General features: G+C 40.7%; 1 protein-coding gene across 2 annotated transcripts in view; it reads right to left on the bottom strand.

The window, feature by feature from the left end:
- The window catches only part of SLC4A11 (solute carrier family 4 member 11), a 357,901-nt gene that overhangs the window by 198,645 nt on the left and 139,624 nt on the right, over positions 1–19,632 (bottom strand). For both annotated transcript variants that reach the window (XM_030190992.1, XM_030190993.1), the window contains exon 3: positions 18,632–18,787. In XM_030190992.1, the coding sequence (XP_030046852.1) occupies positions 18,632–18,787 (156 nt within the window). The remainder of the gene's footprint in view (positions 1–18,631; positions 18,788–19,632) is intronic.

Raw genomic sequence — 19,632 nt, 5'->3', positions numbered from 1 at the left:
ATTGCTTGGCGCCAGCAAACTGAATTCCCCTTATGATCATTTGAAAGTTATTTGAATAGGCACTTCTCAGTATTCAGGAAGGTGGTACTTTCCCCCGTGACCTTCTGGGGAGGATAACTGACTAAGTAACAAGGAATGACCTCTTATTGAAAGGATCAGGGCAATGTTTCCTCTTTCCATTACAGCAAAGGGAAATTTTGATCCAGTAAAAATTTTTCTTATGTAAGCACATCTTGCATTCTGAAGCATAAAAATGGAAAACCTTTTTTTTTTTTTTTAAGTAAACCATTTGCACTCACTTGTTAGGAACTTAGCCACCTTTATAGGCAACAAATTATGTATTGTATGTTTTTTATAACATGCTGCAATACAGACTGTGTGTTAAATTTCAGCATCACTGAATACTAGTAACCATTTTACAGTGACTTTATATGGAAGAAAACATGCTATCTGCTACCTCAGCATTATTTGTAAAATAAAGCATTATAATGTGGCAAGCAAAGACACTGCTTGGACAGTAAACCTGCAGTGGTTTTCACTTTGATGTGCTATACGTATAGAAACAGAAAAATGTAGGCAGATAAAAGACCATCCTGCTTATAATCGAAAGACAAAAACGCCTATATTACGACCTAAATCGGGAGATAGACGTTTATCTCACAAAAACGAATAAATCGGTATAATGGAAAGGCGATTTTGGACGTGTTCAACTGCACTCCATCGTGGAAGCGTACAAAGTTGACGGGGGCGTGTCGGAGGCGTGGCGAAGGTGGAACTGGGGCGTGGTTATCGGCCGAGGAGAGATGGGCGCCTTTCGCCGATAATGGAAAAAAAGTATGCGTTTGTAGCTAGAATTTAGGGCCCTTTTCCTGGACCCTGTTTTTTTCACGAATAAGGCCCCAAAAAGTGCCCTAAATGACCAGATTACCACCAGAGGGAATCGGGGATGACCTCCCCTGACTCCCCCAGTGATCACTAACCCCCTCCCACCACAAAAAATGATGTTTCACAACTTTTTATTTTACCCTCAAATGTCATACCCACCTCCCTGGCAGCAGTATGCAGGTCCCTCGAGCAGTTGTTAGGGGGTGCAGTGGACTTCAGGCAGGTGGACTCAGGCCCATCCCCCCCTACCTGTTACAATTGTGCTGCTTAATGCTTAGTCGTCCAACCCCCCCCCCCTAAACCCACTGTACCCACATGTAGGTGCCCCCCTTCACCCCTTAGGGCTATAGTAATGGTGTAGACTTGTGGGCAGTGGGTTTTGAGGGGGATTTGGGGGGGCTCAACACACAAGGGAAGGGTGCTATGCACCTGGGAGCTCTTTTACCTTTTTTTTTGTTTTTGTAAAAGTGCCCCCTAGGGTGCCCGGTTGGTGTCCTGGCATGTGAGGGGGACCAGTGCACTATGAATCCTGGCCCCTCCCACAAACAAATGCCTTGGATTTATTCGTTTTTGAGCTGGGCGCTTTCATTTCCCATTATCGCTGAAAAACAAAAACGCCCAGCTCACAAATTGTCGAATAAAACATGGACGTCTATTGTTTTCGAAAATACGGTTCGGTCCGCCCCTTCACGGACCCGTTCTTGGAGATAAATGCCCATGGAGATAGACGTTTTCGTTCGATTATGCCCCTCCATATTGCCTATCCAGTCTGACCATCAAGCTACATTATGGATGTTATTTTAGAACAGTTGCGTAACAGCTACACATGTAAATGGCATGTGTGTAAATATTGATTTTACAATGCCTCTATTTACAAGCATAGATGCCACAGGATATATACATTTAGGGTGGGGGGGGGGAGTTCAGCAGTTCACAAGTCCATACATGTATTTCCCATTTTACAGTGGCAATACAAAGTATATTTATAAAAAGTTTTCCAATCAACTCTTACACCTCCTTCAAGGCATATGTGGAGGGGCCTATTTGAATTTGGGATGTTTTGTTCTAAACGTCCCAAACTCAAATAGGAAATATGGCCATTTTCAAAACAGCAAAACTTCTTACCTTTTTTTTTTTTTTCCCGAAAATGACCACATGCGAAATGCTTTTGTGTTCTATGCATTTATATTTTTGGCACATTTTGGTGGAAAAAAACTCTGTCCAAGTGAACACACAAAAATCAAGCCATTGGGATGTAGGAGTAGCCAGTATTCTTAGTAGACTGGCCACCTAGACATCCCAGGAGAGCAACGGGGCACACTAGGGGGCACTGCAGTGGACCCCATATAAAATCTCCCAGGTATAACACTAATCACACCAAGGCCCCTCTCCTGGGTTGTGCTTATCAGCCTTTCACCTCCAATTTTGTACGTCTCCTTTAGATTTCTGAATCCCAAGTGCATCACTTTGCACTTCTTTGAAATGCCAGTCCTTAGACCATGGTTCCCAAACCTGTCCTGGAGAACCTCAGCACCAATCCCCAATGTACCACATGTCTCACCTTCCTTTCCTCCAAGCAGGTTCCATTTACACCACCCTCTATCATCTGTCAGTCAACCAATTCCAATCCACTTTACCACTTGGGTTTTAACTTCATACTGCTTAGCTTATTCATGAACCTCCTATGAGGAACCATATCAAAGGCTTTACTGAAATCCAAGTAGATTACATCTAGTGAAAGTCCTTTATTTAGTCTCTGGTCACCCGATCAAAGAAATCAATCAGATTTGTTTGGCATGATTTTCCTTTGGTAAAACCATGCTGCCTCAGATCTTGCAGCCCGTTGGATTCTAGGAAGTTCACTATGCTTTTCTTCAGAGAGTTTCCATTAATTTTCCAACCACCAAAGTGAGGCTGACCAGCCTGAAGCAGGCCTTTGACCGAAACACAGTACTGTGTCGAAATTTCAATCACCAATAAAGAGTGTTTTATTCAATTCTTGAAGTTTTTTGTCCTTGAAGGGTTACAGTCCATTTCCCAACAACTTTGATCACCAGGATACATTTGTGAACCCCAAATGTGTGTGGTTGGAAAGAAAGAGGTGCTATGATTATAATTAGGCATTCTTTATAAGTAGCTGATGAAAAATAGGTTAGATGATTATAAAGTTTTATTTTCTACAATTTAATGGTTTGTTCTATCTTGATTTTACTGTATTACTTGAGCTTTTCCAAAATATATACAATTTATGGTTCTAAGAGATTTTAATTTGCATGATGAATCAAACAACCACTTTGCTTCAGGCTATAGATAGAATGCATACATTAGGTTTGAAACAGTCTTGCATCCACAAATGAAAAAGGACATCTTGGATTTAGTATTTTTGCCTGAATGTAAAATAACCTTGAGGATATTTTCTTCTTATTGAACAGATTTTGTGGACAGATCATGTTCTTACTCTCTTTTCATTGTGATTTAAAGACAAGATAAGCAAGTGCAATACCTATTTTTTTTTGTTCCAAACTTTCTATACTGCTTTAACTGTCAGGCAGGGCAAAGTGATTTACAATCTAATAAAAACAAGGACAGAGAAAAGAACTACAATTAAAAATAGGAAAGAGATACAACCATACAAATAGAAAACTAAACCATAATACTTACTGACAAGTTTGATTAAAATATTTTGTAATTAAACTGGATTAAGTTTATCCAAGGATAGGCAAGATTATAATATAAACAAATCTTCTGCCCAGTGTGCGGTGGAGGCAAAAAAACAAACAAACAGGATGCTAGGAATTATTAGGAAAGGGATGGTGAATAAGACCAAGACTACTATAATGCCTCTGTATCGCTCCATTGTGTGACCTCACCTGAATACTGCATTTAGTTCTGGTCACCGTATCTCAAAAAAGATATAGAGGAATCAGAAAACGTTCAAAGAAGAGCAGCCAAAATGATAAAAGGGATGGAACTCCTCCCATATGAGGAAAGGCTAAAGAGGTTAGGGCTCTTCAGCATGGAAAAGAGACGGTTGAGGGGAGATATGATTGAGGTCTACAAAATCCTGAGTGGTGTAGAATGAGTAGAAGTGAATAGATTTTTTAAAACTTTTTCATGAAGTACAAAAACTAGGGGACACTCAATGAAGTTACATGGAAATACTTTCAAAACAAATAGGAGGAAATATTTTTTCACTCAACAAATAGTTAAGCTCTTAAACTCTTTGTCGGAGGATGTGGTAACGGTGGTTAACATATCTGAGTTTAAAAAAGGTTTGGATAAGTTCCTGGAGGAAAAGTCCATAGTCTGCTATTGACAGACATAGGGAAGCCACTGCTTGCCCTGGGACTGGTAGCATGGAATGTTGCAACTATTTGGGTTTCTGCCAGGTACTTGTGACCTGCATTGGACACTGTTGTAAACAGGATACAGGACTAGATGGACCATTGGTCTGACCTACTATGGCTATTCTTATGTTCTTATGAATTATATCTAAATTCTGAAACTGAAGATCACTGAGAGACAAAAATCTGCATTATTTTATTTAAATTTCTTATATATCATCTTTAAGCCTGTAAGTTATCAAAGTGGTGAACAATCATGTACAATACGTATGTTTTCTTTTTTGTCCCTGGGGGGCTCACAATCATCACAATCTAAAGTTTTACCTGAGGCAATGAGGGATTAATCAACTTGTCCAAGATCACAAGGAGCTGCAGTGGGATTTGAACTTGGTTCAAGTCCCCTGCTCTAGCCACTAGGCTGCTCTTCCTTTTATTAGATACTGTTGCCCCAGTACATCCAGTATTACTGCAAAAACTATAAGAAGCTCCATGGTTTTTTCAAACAGCAAGAGAGCAGAAAGAGATAACAAGGAGAGGTGAATGAAAATAGAGGAAAATTGAAACAAATGTCACTAAATAGGAATATATAGCTGTTCTAAAGCTTTATAGAGCACGATTAGAAATTGTCAAAAGTGACTTTTTAAAGAATTACAACTGCCCTACAGAAGTCAAAAGAAGTACATTCTACTGATATATATTTAATCTCTAAAGGTAATGATCCAAAAGAAGCCTGGCGATTACAAAACCTTGAATAACGATTTATGTGATAAAAGGCAGAATTCTAGTATTCAAATATCTATATATATAATTTTCACCTCAAACATTCTGAAGCTCACTTTGTGGCAGGGAAACACTGAAGCCCTGCACTGTTGGTAGGCAAGGCTGTCAGCACCACTCACTGTCACTCATAGACCCGCACTCAGCCACGCCCATTCCACACAATTCGCAACCCCAACTTTCTAATGAAGCTGCAACTTCCGAGGTGGCATAGATCGTAATTTTTCCCCATGAGTGTCTGCCCCGCCCTCGCGTCACACCGTGATGACGTCGAGGGCGTGGGTATGACACTCAGCGAATCGCATCGCTCAGCCCTCCACCCCCCCACGCTGCCACCGTTACCACCCTCCACCCCCCCCCCAACGTCGCCGCACCCAGTACTCAAGCCTCCACCACAGATTGCCGCCGCTCCCCCCTCCCTCCGTCAGCTGTGTTAAAAAGGAAGTGGGGCACCGCAGGCAGCCATCGCCTGTCAGCTCTGTATCCTCTACTCCTCTCACGTCACTGCCCCTGCAGTACAACCCCGGAGGACCGCAGCGATACGAGAGGTGAGAGCAGGAAAACCTTGCTAGCGCCCGTTTCATTTGTTTCAGAAACGGGCCTTTCTTACTAGTAACTTATATTATATTATCTTCAAGCCTTATGAACAATGTGGAAAACTTAATTGGAATACATTTTCAAATGTGTCTAATACACACATTTTGACAGTTTATTGCAGCATTTCCCAAACTGTGTGCCATGGTAAACTCACAGGAGTGCCGCAGGACATACGGGAGTTCACACGCCAAGCGCTGCAACAAGTTGCAAAGAGCAGGCAGCACTCCCCCCTGCAATAATCTGTCTACGAGTCTACGTTGCTGATGTAAGCTACACATGGCTGGGGCAAGCTACTGATCACAGCTCAGCTGTGATTGGTCACAGATTCTATCTGGTACCTAAAAGGGCTATCCTGATTGGGTCACTGATCCTGTCTGGCTCCTAAAAGGGCGATCCTGATTGGGAAGCAAGGAGTGAGGCTTTTTGCTTCCCAATCAGGATCACCCTTTTAGGAGCCAGACAGGATCAGTGACCCAATCACAGCTGAGCTGTGTTCAGTAGTTTGCCCCAGCCATGTGTGGCAGGACAACAGCGGTCCTCCATCAGACAGTGAGATTTTGTACATAGCAGCTAGCAGAGAGAAAGAGATAGTAAGCCAAGGTAAGCACAATTAAAAGATAAAATTAAATTAAAAGTTAACACACACACCTGTTGAAGCAGAGGGAGAATTGTGGGTGCGGTGGGGGAGGAAGGGAGAGATACAGCAAAGGGGTTAAATGTTGTATATGGGGGTCGAGGGGAGGGGGAGATGCTGCATGCAGAGGGAGAAATACTGGACATGATGTATGGCGAGGGGGGGGGGGGTAGAGACCTGTGTGGCTGGGGAGGGTACCGTGAAAAATTGCTCAGACACTAAGGGTGCCGTGAACCGAAAATTTTGGGAACCACTGGTTTATTGCATTAGAAAATTAACCCACTACTGTAGTGACATTGTTGGATGTTTCAGCTAAGTTTATGAGATTTTATTGTCCAAACTTAGTCTATTTTTATTTATTTGTTGCATTTGTATCCCACATTTTCCCACCTCTTTGCAGGCTCAATGTGGCTTACAATACATCATGAGTAGTGGAAATACAAGAGAGAGTATGAGCACAAGAACCCCGATTTTAAAATGGTTTTATTCTTATCCATAGATAATGAAGACAATGAAATGTGAGTCTGATCAAAATGTTTTTTCATCATGAGGAGTTCTTCAGGGCTCAATGCTGTTTTTCATTATGTCAAGTTCTTCAGTGCTCACTGTGGTCAGTCACTCTGTGTAATCTATATCTACATCCTTTGTGTAACATAATTTTGAATGTATGCTAAGGATATAATCTATCTGGCAATGAGAATATTTTCACAATGCATGACCAAACCTCTGTTGCTATTAGTTATATAGCAGTTTGGTTGAAAAAGAATGGCTTGCAATAATCTTCAGAAAACACAAACTATGTAATAAATAGACAGCTAGAGGTGGTCCTGCCATCTATTATTATGATAGATACTAAGGGCTCCTTTTACAAAGCCACACTAACGATTCTGGTGAAACAAATGTGACGAAGTACACAGGGAAGTACACGGGAATCACTAGCGCAGCTTTGTAAAAGGATCCCTAAGTGCACTACGAACATATTGGAGTCATTATAAACTCCTAATTATCCTTTAAATCTCATTTGAGATACATCAGAAAGAACTTATTTTTATAAACTTCGACTTCTGCACAGATGATTTTCATACAGCATTGCAGTTAGTCCCTTTGATTATTGTATTGCATTATGGGCCAGATTCTATGTTGGGTACTGAAAAAAAAATCAGCGCAGATGGAAAATGCAACTACGTGTATTCTATAAACTGTGCCTGTTAGGAATGGTTTACAGAATATGCATAGCGCCGTCTACACGATTAAAATTTAGTCGCAGTCATTTACACCAATGAAAACCTAGTGTAAATGCCCACGCCTAACTTAAGGTGTGGATCAGGCTATTCTATAACACTGCATGTAAATTTTAGGAATGCCCAAGACCTGGCTACACCCCTTTCTGAGATCAAAGCAGTAGAATCTACATCAATTACAGAACACATTTAACGAGTAGTATGCTTAAATTCTAATTAGTGCCCATTAGTGCTAATTGCTCATTAACATCCAATTATCAGTGTTGATTGGCTTGTTAACCAGTTGAGATGCGCATGCAAATCAGAATATGCTTGATTTGTGAATACAACTCAACTTGCACTATATAGAATTTGGGGTTATATCTTGCTGTACCAGTTTCAATGCTGAAAGTTTTACAGATCGATATAACATGCTGTGGCTAGACTTTTGATGAGAACTTTAGTCACAGAACATTACACAGGTGTTATTATCTTTACACTTGCTTCCAGCAGCAGCCCATGTAAAATTCAGGGTACTACTTTTGATTTTTAAATTTTTTGCAGCTTAAATATCCTCTCCTTCGGTTGTTCCCATGGAAAATGTTTGTTACTTTCATAAGTCTTCATTCTCAAGATCAGGATTTTGTCATAATTTTAACAGTATGACTTGTTTGACACGTGGGGAGGCTTACTATGTGTAGATGTCGAGCGGGCGTGGGTACGGTAAGGACAGGGAGCGTCCTGGGCAGGCCTACAACAAAGAAGTGGATTCCCTATTTCACACTGGAGCAGAGAAGTAGCCTAATGGCTAGTACAGTTGGCTGAGAACTGGGTTCAATTACCACACTGCAGCTCCTTGTGACCCTGGGCAAGGCACTTAACCCTCCATTGCCCCAGGTACAAACTTACATTGTGAGCCCACTAGGGACAAAAAAAAAAAAGAAGAAAGTACCTGCATATAACATATGTATACCGCATTGTTGTAACCACAGAAAGGCCCATTCATTTCCAATCTCAATAATCACAATTTCAAAAATAGCCACAGAGACCTCTAGTGGCATTTCTATGGTATTACCACTAGGGATCAGCTTATCTATAGGGGTATGTCTGGAAGCCTGATCTCTACCACAGGATTACTGCTAGAGATCTTGTTGGCTATTTCAAAATTTGGAATCATGGAGAGTAGGAGAAAGTGGTCATTGCTTCCACACCACTAGAAACCCATTATAGTTGGGGAGGGGATGGGAAGCCAGTGGGATCACCTTATGCTGGTATAAGGTCCCTCTACAGTGGAAGCAGCACTTAAGGTTCTCCACTTATATGTGGGAAGAAAACACTACAAATTAATTCTCACTTTTTGCAGCTTCTGAGATTGATGCTCCCTTTAAGTGGAGAGGCATGTGCAGTCCTGCACCTATTTTACAAGAGGCTCTACATTTGTTAGAGCCTCTTATAAAATATTATAGGAATACTCCACGTCTCCCTCACCATGTAATACCTACAATCTGCCTTCACATGATTAAATGGTAGAGTGATACATCTTAATTATGTACTAAAAAACCTGTTATGTCTTCTTATGTATGTATTTGTGACCCACAGAGTGAAAAGGTACCAAGAGTGGGATTACAAATAACAGAGATAAAAGCTATAAAGATTTGGAGGGGTTAAATTGGGTAACTTTCATTGCTGGAAATTTTGTGTAGTAGAATGAGCCTATGCAATTTTTTTCCTAGTTTTGATGTTTTCAATGTTCTACAGCCTAAAAAAAGTGGAGTATGTGATAACTGGGGTTAATTACTTTGTTATTGATAAATATTAATCATTACTCCATACTTGAGGCTGAAATTTGGCAGGATTATGCAGTTGATACTCCTCTATCTTGTGGTATAAGCAAGTCACATATTCCATATTTGGCACCTTTTCACTCAGCAGGTCACATTTGATAAAACTGTTCAGAATGTAAGAAATGCAGCAGAAAAGGGTTTTAAACACTGACAGACTCTAGATAAGGCGCCTAAAAAATCCATGCGGTAGGCATTCCTGCCTAAGCGCATTCTGTAAGTGGTGCCTAGAATTAGGCTCGGTATATAGAATATGCTTAGTTGATATCCTAGCGCCTAGAACTATGCACCTCCACTTACACCAACGAAACGTGCCATAAATCCCTGCATGTAGATTTATGCGCACTGGGCCATATTCTATAACTACACCTGTAAAATTTGGAATGCCCAGAAAATGCCCATTTCCCCGACCACAGACACCCCTTCTAGACTGTGCACATTAGAATTTAGGCGCAGTTCATTACAGAATACGCTTAGCAATTTGTGCATGTAAATTCTAATTACCTGTTGCTTGTTAAGTGCTGTTATCAACGCTAATTAGCTCATTAACAAAATTAAGTTACGCATGTTATTACAGAACTAGTAAAAAAGCCCCGTTTCTGATGCATATGAAACGGGGGCTAGCAATGTTTTCTTCTGTGTGCATGTGGGAGTGTGTGTGTCCCTGCCCTCTGGCGTCTCTCCCCTCCCCCCTCTGAGTCCTTCACTGTTACAGAGCCAGCGATTTGATTTCGTGCTCTGCTGTTTTCCTTCACTGACTGTGTTACAGAGAGGGCGGGGCAGACACTCATAGGGAAACCGGATATCTCGCCCCCTTCACACTTCCGGCTGGAGGCTTCATAGAACGTTGGTTTTGCCTTTTATATAGAGAGATATGCCTGGATTTTGGTGCGGATTTCTAGGCATGCTATCTAGAATCTGGGGGTAAATACTTGCTTGGAAACACACAAAATCTAAAAATTATTAATTTTTTGTTAGGTACATAAAATATCTACTCAACCCCCCACACAACTAAGAGTGGGCTTCTTCCTGTAGTTTCTTTCCCATTTAATCCCCAGCTGTTAGCTAGGATGCAAAAGGATAAAGGCCTGCACTTTGATCATTTGCCTCAGATGTCTTAAAGTGGGATACCACATTTGTGTATCTCATGTTTTTATGTACATTCAAGTTGTAGTTTGCTCACAGGTTATAAATCTAAATGAGAGCAAATTTAAAAAAAAAATAATTTAAAATAAGCATTCCTTGCAAACGTACTACAGAATGCAGGCCACTCATAACTATAAAGACCACTGACCTAGAGCATAAGCATCTCTACTATAGTTTCTTTCCAAAAGCTCAACCTAAATTTCTAAAATCAAGTTTACTTTACCGTTTGTTTTCTAGCAATAAACTAGTGCCTTTGACAAAACTATTTTTATGTTCATTATTTCAAAAAACATCTGCTTTTAGTCCTTTTTATTAAGATAATCTCTCTCCTATAATAAGGCATAACATACCAAGACTTTGCTGGGACTTGTAAAGGCAAAATCTGATATTTTAACTCCAACTATAACTGTACGACAACACCCACCCAAATGGGCTTGTTTTTGTTACACATTTTATTAGTATTACTCCATTCTATTTTTTCTGGCTGCATTGGCACAATTAAGCTTTTAAAATCATGAGTTGCAGAGTTAACCAGTGTTAAATGAGAAAATAAAAGTTGCTTACCAGTAATTAATAGTCTCCACTGAGAGCAGAACAAGTCAGTCACACATTTGGGATGATGCTACTGGCATTTTCTATACAGAGTAGACAGAGCTGGAGGAAATCCAGTATTTTATATAAATACCACATATATGATTATTTCCCAGTTGGGAGTCAAACATACGCACTCTTGGCTTTCAAAGAATGAGTTCAAACACTGGAAACGCAGTGGTTAAAGGACCTATATTGGGGGTGAAAAATCTTTTTATAAGAAAAGTAAATAAAAGAAGAGGAAAAGAAGGCCTCTTTTGTTCTCAAAAGTACTAGCTGAAAAGGTAAAGAAAAAAGGTAAACCTTTATTAACTATAAAAGATTGCAATAAGAGGAGGACAAAATATCTGGAAAGCTAAGAGAAACTGATAAAGTAGTCGGGAAAGTAAAGATGCAAATAGAAGAAAAAAAAGCCAATAAAGGTAAAATTGAGAGACTTTTTTTTTTTTAGAAATAGAAATGATAGGAGAAAGTGCAAAAGTGATATTGTGAAACTCAAAAGCAAAGGGAAGGAATATGCAAGAGCTGAGGCAAATAGAAGAGACTTTGGGAACTCAGCAGAATAGTCACACCTCCAGTCTAGCAGCCTCTGTGCTACTGTCACAAAACGCTTAGCCACCTGCCTGAGGTTACCCCACAGCCACTTAAGAAGGTCTAACCCCAGCACAGCTGAGGTTCGCCTGCACCTGCCGCTTGTGCTGTACACTAGGTCCCTTCTCCCACCGACTGGGTCACAACAACCGCCTCTGAGCAAGTCTCCCACTCTCCAATTATCCCCAGAGATTTCTAGGTTACTGGATCCACACTCTCAGTGGTCCCACAGTTCCCAGAAAGCACTCACAGACCCAACTCACAAACCACCGGGATTCTTTATCAGTCCATACAGGCAGAACGAACAAACCAAATGTGTTTATTCTCAGAACCTGGACAAAAAAAAAAATTTCAAATAGCAAACAGCAACAAGTAACTGAAAAATGGATCAATTAGAAAACTAACTAAACATTTGCATACTTCCTAGAAAGTACCGGGGGAGATCAGGGCATGTATCTGTGCACAAAGCTTCGGCAAAAATCTCTCTCTCACAAACATGTGGATAAAGGTGAGCCGGTTGATATTGTGTATCTGGATTTTTAAAAGGCATTTACCAAAGTACCTCATGAAAGACTCCAGAAGAAATTGGCGAGTCATGGGATAGGATGTAGTGTACTATTGTGGTTTAAAAACTGGTTAAAAGATAGAAAACAGAGAGTAGGGTTAAATGGTCAGTATTCTCAATGGAGAAGGGTAGATAGTGGGGTTCCCCAGGGGTCTGTGATGGGACCGCTGCTTTTTAACATATTTATAAATGATCTAGAGATGGGAGTAACTAGTGAGGTAATTAAATTTGCTGATGACACAAAGTTATTCTAAGTTGTTAAATCACGAGAAGATTGTGAAAAATTACAAGTGGACCTTACGAGACTGGAAGACTGGGCGTCTAAATGGCAGATGACGTTTAATGTGAGCAAGTGCAAAGTGATGAATGTGGGAAAGAGGAACCTGAATTATAGCTACGTAGCGAAAGGTTCCACAGTAGGAGTCACCGACCATGAAAGGGATCTTGGCGTCGCCGTTGATGATACATTGAAACCCTCTGCTCAGTGTGGTGTGGCAGCTAAGAAAGCAAATAGAATGTTAGGTATTATTAGGAAAGGAATGGAAAACAAAGACGAGGACAATATAATGCCTTTGTATTGGTCCATGGTGCGACCGTACCTCAAATATTGTGATCAATTCTGGTTGCTGCATCTCAAAAGATATAGTGGAATTAGAAAAGGTACAGAGAAGGGCGACAAAAATGATAAAGTGGAAGGGATGACTTACCTATGAGGAAAGGCTGAAGGGGCTAGGGCTCTTCAGCTTGAAGAAAAGACGGCTCCAGGGAGATATGATAGAGGTCTATAAAATAATGAGTGGAGTGGAACGGGTAGACATGAATTGTTTGTTTACTCTTTCCAAAAGGCATGCAATGAAGCTACAAAGTAGTACATTTAAACCGAACCACAGAAAATTCTTCTTCACTCAACGTGTAATTAAACTCTGGCATTTGCCAGAGAATGTGGTAAAGGCAGTTAGCTTATCAGGGTTTAAAAAAGGTTTGGACTTCTTCCTAAAGGAAAAGTCCATAGACCATTATTAAAATGGACTTGGGGAAAATCCACTGCTTATTTCTGGGATAGACAAAACAATTGTGCCTGTGCTCTGTCGAGCATCAAAATATAACAAAATATTTAAACACACATGAATACAAGTGTATTGCTTCTTCAGCTTATTGAGAGTGGAGTAGTCTCATATATAACACACGATAAAGATTATTTGATTTTTCACCCAATGACTGGGTGTATTATCTGTGTGTATTGTCTAATCATTGACTTGACCTCCACCACCCTTTGCTAATCTTATATATGAAAATATATTTCTGTTTATCAATATGCTATCATCTACTTTTATGCAGCACTTAGCTTGAACAAGTTGGTGCTCTTAAAACCCCGACAGGTCCCCGTTTCGTGGCTACTTTTTCAAGGGGGAGTCACCAGTTCAAGTAACTGACAGAGTAATGCTGCAGTTGCACTTGAGACAGTTACTTGAACTGGTGACTCCCCCTTGAAAAAGTAGCCACGAAACGGGGACCTGTCGGGGTTTTAAGAGCACCAACTTGTTCAAGCTAAGTGCTGCATAAAAGTAGATGATAGCATATTGATAAACAGAAATATATTTTCATATATAAGATTAGCAAAGGGTGGTGGAGGTCAAGTCAATGATTAGACAATACACACAGATAATACACCCAGTCATTGGGTGAAAAATCAAATAATCTTTATCGTGTGTTATATATGAGACTACTCCACTCTCAATAAGCTGAAGAAGCAATACACTTGTATTCATGTGTGTTTAAATATTTTGTTATATTTCTGGGATAAGCAGCATAAAATATTTTGTACTTTTTTGGGCTCTTGCCAGGTATTTGTGACTTGGATTGGCCTCTGTTGGAAACAGGATGTTGGGTCTGATGGACCTTTGGTCTGTCCCGGTATGGCAATACTTATTTATGTACTTATCAAAACTAAAGAGCCACAAATTATCATGTCTGGATGGTATTCACCCCAATCCTCAAAGAACGCAAATATGAAGATACTAATCTGTTATTAGTAATCTAATCACCAGATGGTGTGGTTCAGTATAAAAAAAAAAGGCATAGATAAGGTTCATTCAAATTTGAAGGTTCTACACTTCAAAAGAACTAACTTTGTCAAGATGAGGGAGTACTTTAAGGAGTTGTTACTGGTTTGGAATAGCTGAAGGAAATGGAAAAAAACAGTGGTTAAAGGACCTATATTGGGGGGTGAGAAATCTTTTTATAAGGAAAGTAAATACAAGAAAAGAAGGCCTCTTTTGTTCTGAAAGTACTAGCTAAAAAAGGTAAGGAAAAAAAGGTCAGCCTTTATTAACTATAACAGATTGCAAAAAGAGGAGGATAAAGTATTTGGAAAGCTAAGAGAAACTGATAAAGTAGTCAGGAAAGTAAAGATGCAAATAGAAGAAAAAAATAGCCAAAAAAGGTAAAATTGAGGGACTTTTTTGTTTTTAGAAATACAAGTGATAGGAGGAAGTGCAAAAGTGGCATTGTTAAACTCAAAAGCAAATGGAAGGAATATGCAGAAGCTGATAAGGATAAGGCAGAACTGATTAACAAATATTTCTGTTTTGTCTTCACAGATGAAAAGTCAAGAACAGGACCACAGAACACAAACGCTAATAGGAACAGATGTGTAGAACACTATGAGGGGCATAACTGAACGAAAACGTCTATCTCCATGGGCGTTTATCTCCGAGAACGGGTCCGTGAAGGGGCGGACCGAACCTTATTTTCGAAAAAAATAGACGTCCATGTTTTATTCGACAATTTGTGAGCTGGGCGTTTTTGTTTTTCAGTGATAATGGAAAATGAAAGCGCCCAGCTCAAAAACGAATAACTCCAAGGCATTTGTTTGTGGGAGGGGCCAGGAGTCGTAGTGCACTGGTCCCCCTCACATGCCAGGACACCAACTGGGCACCCTAGAGGGCACTTTTACAAAAACAAAAAAAAAAAAGGTAAAAGAGCTCCCAGGTGCATAGCACCCTTCCCTTGTGTGTTGAGCCCCCCAAATCCCCTTCAAAACCCACTGCCCACAAGTCTACACCATTACTATAGCCCTAAGGGGTGAAGGGGGGCACCTACATGTGGGTACAGTGGGTTTGGGGGGATTGGACGACTAAGCATTAAGCAGCACAATTGTAACAGGTAGGGGGGGGGATGGGCCTGGGTCCACCTGCCTGAAGTCCACTGCACCCCCTAACAACTGCTCCAGGGGCCTGCATACTGCTGCCAGGGAGGTGGGTATGACACTTGAGGGTGAAAATAAAAAGTTGTGAAACATCATTTTTTGTGGTGGGAGGGGGTTAGTGACCACTGGGGGAGTCAGGGGAGGTCATCCCCGATTCCCTCTGGTGGTAATCTGGTCATTTAGGGCACTTTTTGGGGCCTTATTCGTGAAAATACAGGGTCCAGGAAAAGTGCCCTAAATTCTAGCTACACACGCATACTTTTTTTCCATTATCGGCGAAAGGCGCCCATCTCTCCTCGGCCAATAACCACGCCCCAGTTCCACCTTTGCCACGCCTCCGACACGCCCCCATCAACTTTGTACGCTTCCGCGATGGAGTGCAGTTGAAAACGTCCAAAATCGGCTTTCCATTATACTGATTTATTCGTTTTTGTGAGATAAACGTCTATCTCCCGATTTGGGTCGAAATCTAGGCGTTTTTCTCTTTCAATTATAAGGTGGTATGTGTTCGTAAGCAGCTCGCTAAACTAAAGGTTGAAAAAGTGATGAGGCTGGATGGGATACATCCAAAAGTACTGAAGAACTTGGAGATATTCTGGTGGCTCTGCTGTCTGTCCTTTTTAATGCTTCTTTAGAATCAGGAGTAGTCCTGGAGAAGGGCAAATGTGGTTCCTCTCCACAAAGTGGAAGGAGGAGACTGGGAACCACAGGCCAGTTAGTCTGACCTCTGTGGTGAATAAACTAATGAAAACATCTAAATCAGAGGTTAGTGAGGCTCCCGGAATGAAATGGATTGCAGGAGCTGAGGCAGCATGGTTTTATTAGATGTAGATCTTGTCAAATGAATCTGATTAATTTCTTTGAAGCTGACCAAACAGTTTAAAGGTAGTACTGGATGTAATGTACTTAGATTTTAACAAAGCCTTTGATATGGTTCCACATAGGCAACTGACAAACAAACCAAGTGCCCTTGGTATGAACCCTAAAGTAACTAACTGGGTTAGGAATTGGGGAATTGGTTATGTGGAAGGCTACAAAGGGTAGTGGTAAATGGAGTTCACTCCGAGGAAAAGGATGTTATCAGTGGTGTGCTGCAGGGATCGATCCTTGATCTGGCTCTTTTTAACATCTTTGCGAGTGATATTGTGGAAGGACTGTCTGGTAAGGATTGCCCCTTTGTAGATGATACCAAACTCTGTAACATGAGCATGAGGAGGGATGTAGCAAAGTTTGAATAATGTTTCCAGAAACTGGCATCTAAACTTTAAAGCTAAAAACTGCAGGGTTATGCACTTGGGATGCAAAACCTCGAAGAGCAGTACAAAATACCTGTAATAGAATTGTAGACCGCATAGTCACCTCAGGGATCACTTGCGGTATATCAAGTGCTGAAATAAAATTAAATAAATATAGGGGGTGAAGTACTTCTGTGTATGAAAGGAGGAGTGGAGTAGTCTAATGGTTAAAGCAGCCTGCTGAGAACTAGGGCAGAGATCCAAATGTTACTGGATCAAGTCCCACTCCAGCTTTAGGAATGATAGATGGAGTGGACAGACAGATTGGATAGGCCATATGGCCTTTATCTGCCTTAATTTTCCTATATTTCTATGACTTGGGGGAGACCATATCTGATTATCTTAAGGCGGCCAAACAGGTAGAAAAAGCAATGGCAAAAGCCAGAAGATTGCTTGTGTGCACAGGAAGAGGAAAAGCCAGCAGGAAAAAGGAGATGCTAGTTCCTCTATACAGGCCTCTGGTGAGGCCCCATTTAGAGTACTGTGCACAATTCTGGAGACCACACCTTCAAAAAAATATAAACAGGGTGGAGTCTGTGCAGAGGGCGGCTACTAAAATGGTCAGTACCATCATAAAGCAAATGGGGACAGACCAAATACCTCAATATGGAAGAAAGGCGGAAGAGAGGAGATATAATGGAGACCACTAAATATCTCCATGGCCTAAATACACAGGAGTTGAGTCTCTTTCAACTGAAAGGAAACTGTATTGACTTTTTGGGATCTGCAGGACTGGTCGCTGTTAGAAATGAGATGCTGGGCTCAATTGACCTTGGTCTGAATCAGCATCTTGTAGGCTCTTAAGAAAGGTCCAGGAGACATTTGTGCTTATGCATGACAAGCACACTATGGGCCTGTGCATGGCAATGCCTCCTCAGTCATATAAATCAACTTTAAGAAAAGGAGACTTTATAAACTCTGTGAATCTTTTTCTTAAAAACTATGTTTCATATTCAGGGCAAAATCAATATATACCCATATGTGCAGGAACATCCCAAGCTGAAATCATACCTTCTGCAACAAAACTCCCAAGTACTACTACTTATCATTTCTAGAGCGCTACTAGGGTTACGCAGCGCTGTACAAATTAACGAATAAGGACGGTCCCTGCTCAGAAGAGCTTACAATCTAAAAGACGAAATGTCAAGTTGGGGTAGATGAGATTTCCTGAGAAGAGATGAAGTGATTAGGTGCCGAAGGCGACATTGAAGAGGTGGGCTTTGAGCAATGATTTGAAGATGGGTAGGGAGGGGGCCCAGCGTATGGGCTCAGGGAGTTTGTTCCAAGCATGGGGTGAGGCGAGGCAGAAAGGGCGAAGCCTAGAGTTGGTGGTGGTGGAGAAGGGTACTGAAAGGTGGGATTTGTCTTGAGAGCGGAGGTTACGGGTAGGGACGTAAGGGGAGATGAGGGTAGAGAGGTAAGGAGGGGCTGCAGATCGAGTACCCTCATCCTATCCACTGCACCATAGCTACTGTAGGGGAGACAATGGATGAAAAGCATTTTTATGCACCTTTCTCCCTTGCACCCTGTGTGGCCGCACCACTTGCACAGCCCTCAGACTTAGTCTCTGTCTAGGAAGAAAGTGACAAGCTTGTGTACCTGCAGCACCAACACCACAGGGCTTGCACAAATAACCACCCTGTCAGATTACTCTATATCAAGACTCCATTTCGTAAAACAAACAAATAAAAAAAAAATTCCTTACTCTTCAGCACAGCTATCACATTTTGTCTAAAACATTCTAGATTTTAAAGTTTCCTAATGGTGTCCTTATTTTAATCATTTTTCTTACTTTGCTTATCTTTGAAAAAAACAGGAATATTTTACTTAATATGGCCCCAAAACAGAGGTCATATTTTAAAAGAAATATACTGAACAACAAACAAAAGTTATTTATTCTTAATTTGACTATGCATAGTGTTGGCAGCCAGACATACCTGTTATGCTCTGTGGAACTTCCAAGTTGACATGCACAAAAAACCTGATGCTGTCACCAGACACGATGGACGAATTAACAGTGTCAAAAAGTTCCTCTCCTCCTCCACCCTCTTCTCTTGCTTCACATCCATCATCTGTATCACACTTAAGGTAACCTGCAAACAAACAAACATTTATTGTTTAACTAATATGGCATTCAAAAGTCAAAGCAGCAAATATATTTCTTCATTAGACTTATCTTTGTCCTTCCTAAACAACCACCCAATATTTAACATAAACATTTTTAAAAGATATAATAGTTGATCAATTCTGTTATCAAGAGACCTCACAAAATGAGCCAAAAGGGATAAATACCTGTACAGTAACACTCAGCAATGAGAAAGTTGGTGATTATTCAAGATTAAAGTGGTAGAGGCATATACACCATACTCAAAATGGGGATGGACAACATTTGGAAAGCTAAGAGAGCTAGTTGTAGCATGCCAAAAAGGATTAAGCTGATTGACACCTTAAAATTCCAAGGCTCATCATTTCATGAATACTTCATCAATCTTTTAATCACATGAAAATGCAATGGTAGCTAAAAGACACACTGGCTTACATTCTCTTATAGAACTTCTTAATGGGCTTTTCCTAATTTTATTTTCCTCTTTATTTTCTAATACTTTACATATAAAAACAATTATTGGGAGGGTGCACTGGTGTAAGGCTTATATTATGCTTCTTTATAAGCTCTAAGAGTGGCAAAGGCTCAGGTACAATGTCAGAAAATCATTTTTCACTGAAATGGTGGTGAAATCTGAATATAATACATACACTGCTATGGTTGTACCACAGAAAGGCGATAATGCCTTACCTTTACCCTTTATTACTTACAAAAAGCGGAAGAATGGACTAGGAGTACCACAGGGCATGGGGTAGCCAACTGAGTAACCTGCACAGAATGGAAGTTACCACCCAATGGTATAACAGCCAGAAATTGGGGTAACCTGCACAGAGT

Source organism: Microcaecilia unicolor, chromosome 2 (assembly GCF_901765095.1).
Source record: "Microcaecilia unicolor chromosome 2, aMicUni1.1, whole genome shotgun sequence".
NCBI classification, from domain to species: domain Eukaryota; kingdom Metazoa; phylum Chordata; class Amphibia; order Gymnophiona; family Siphonopidae; genus Microcaecilia; species Microcaecilia unicolor.
Note: the sequence above shows the minus strand (reverse complement) of the source record. Positions and strands in the feature narration are given on the sequence as shown.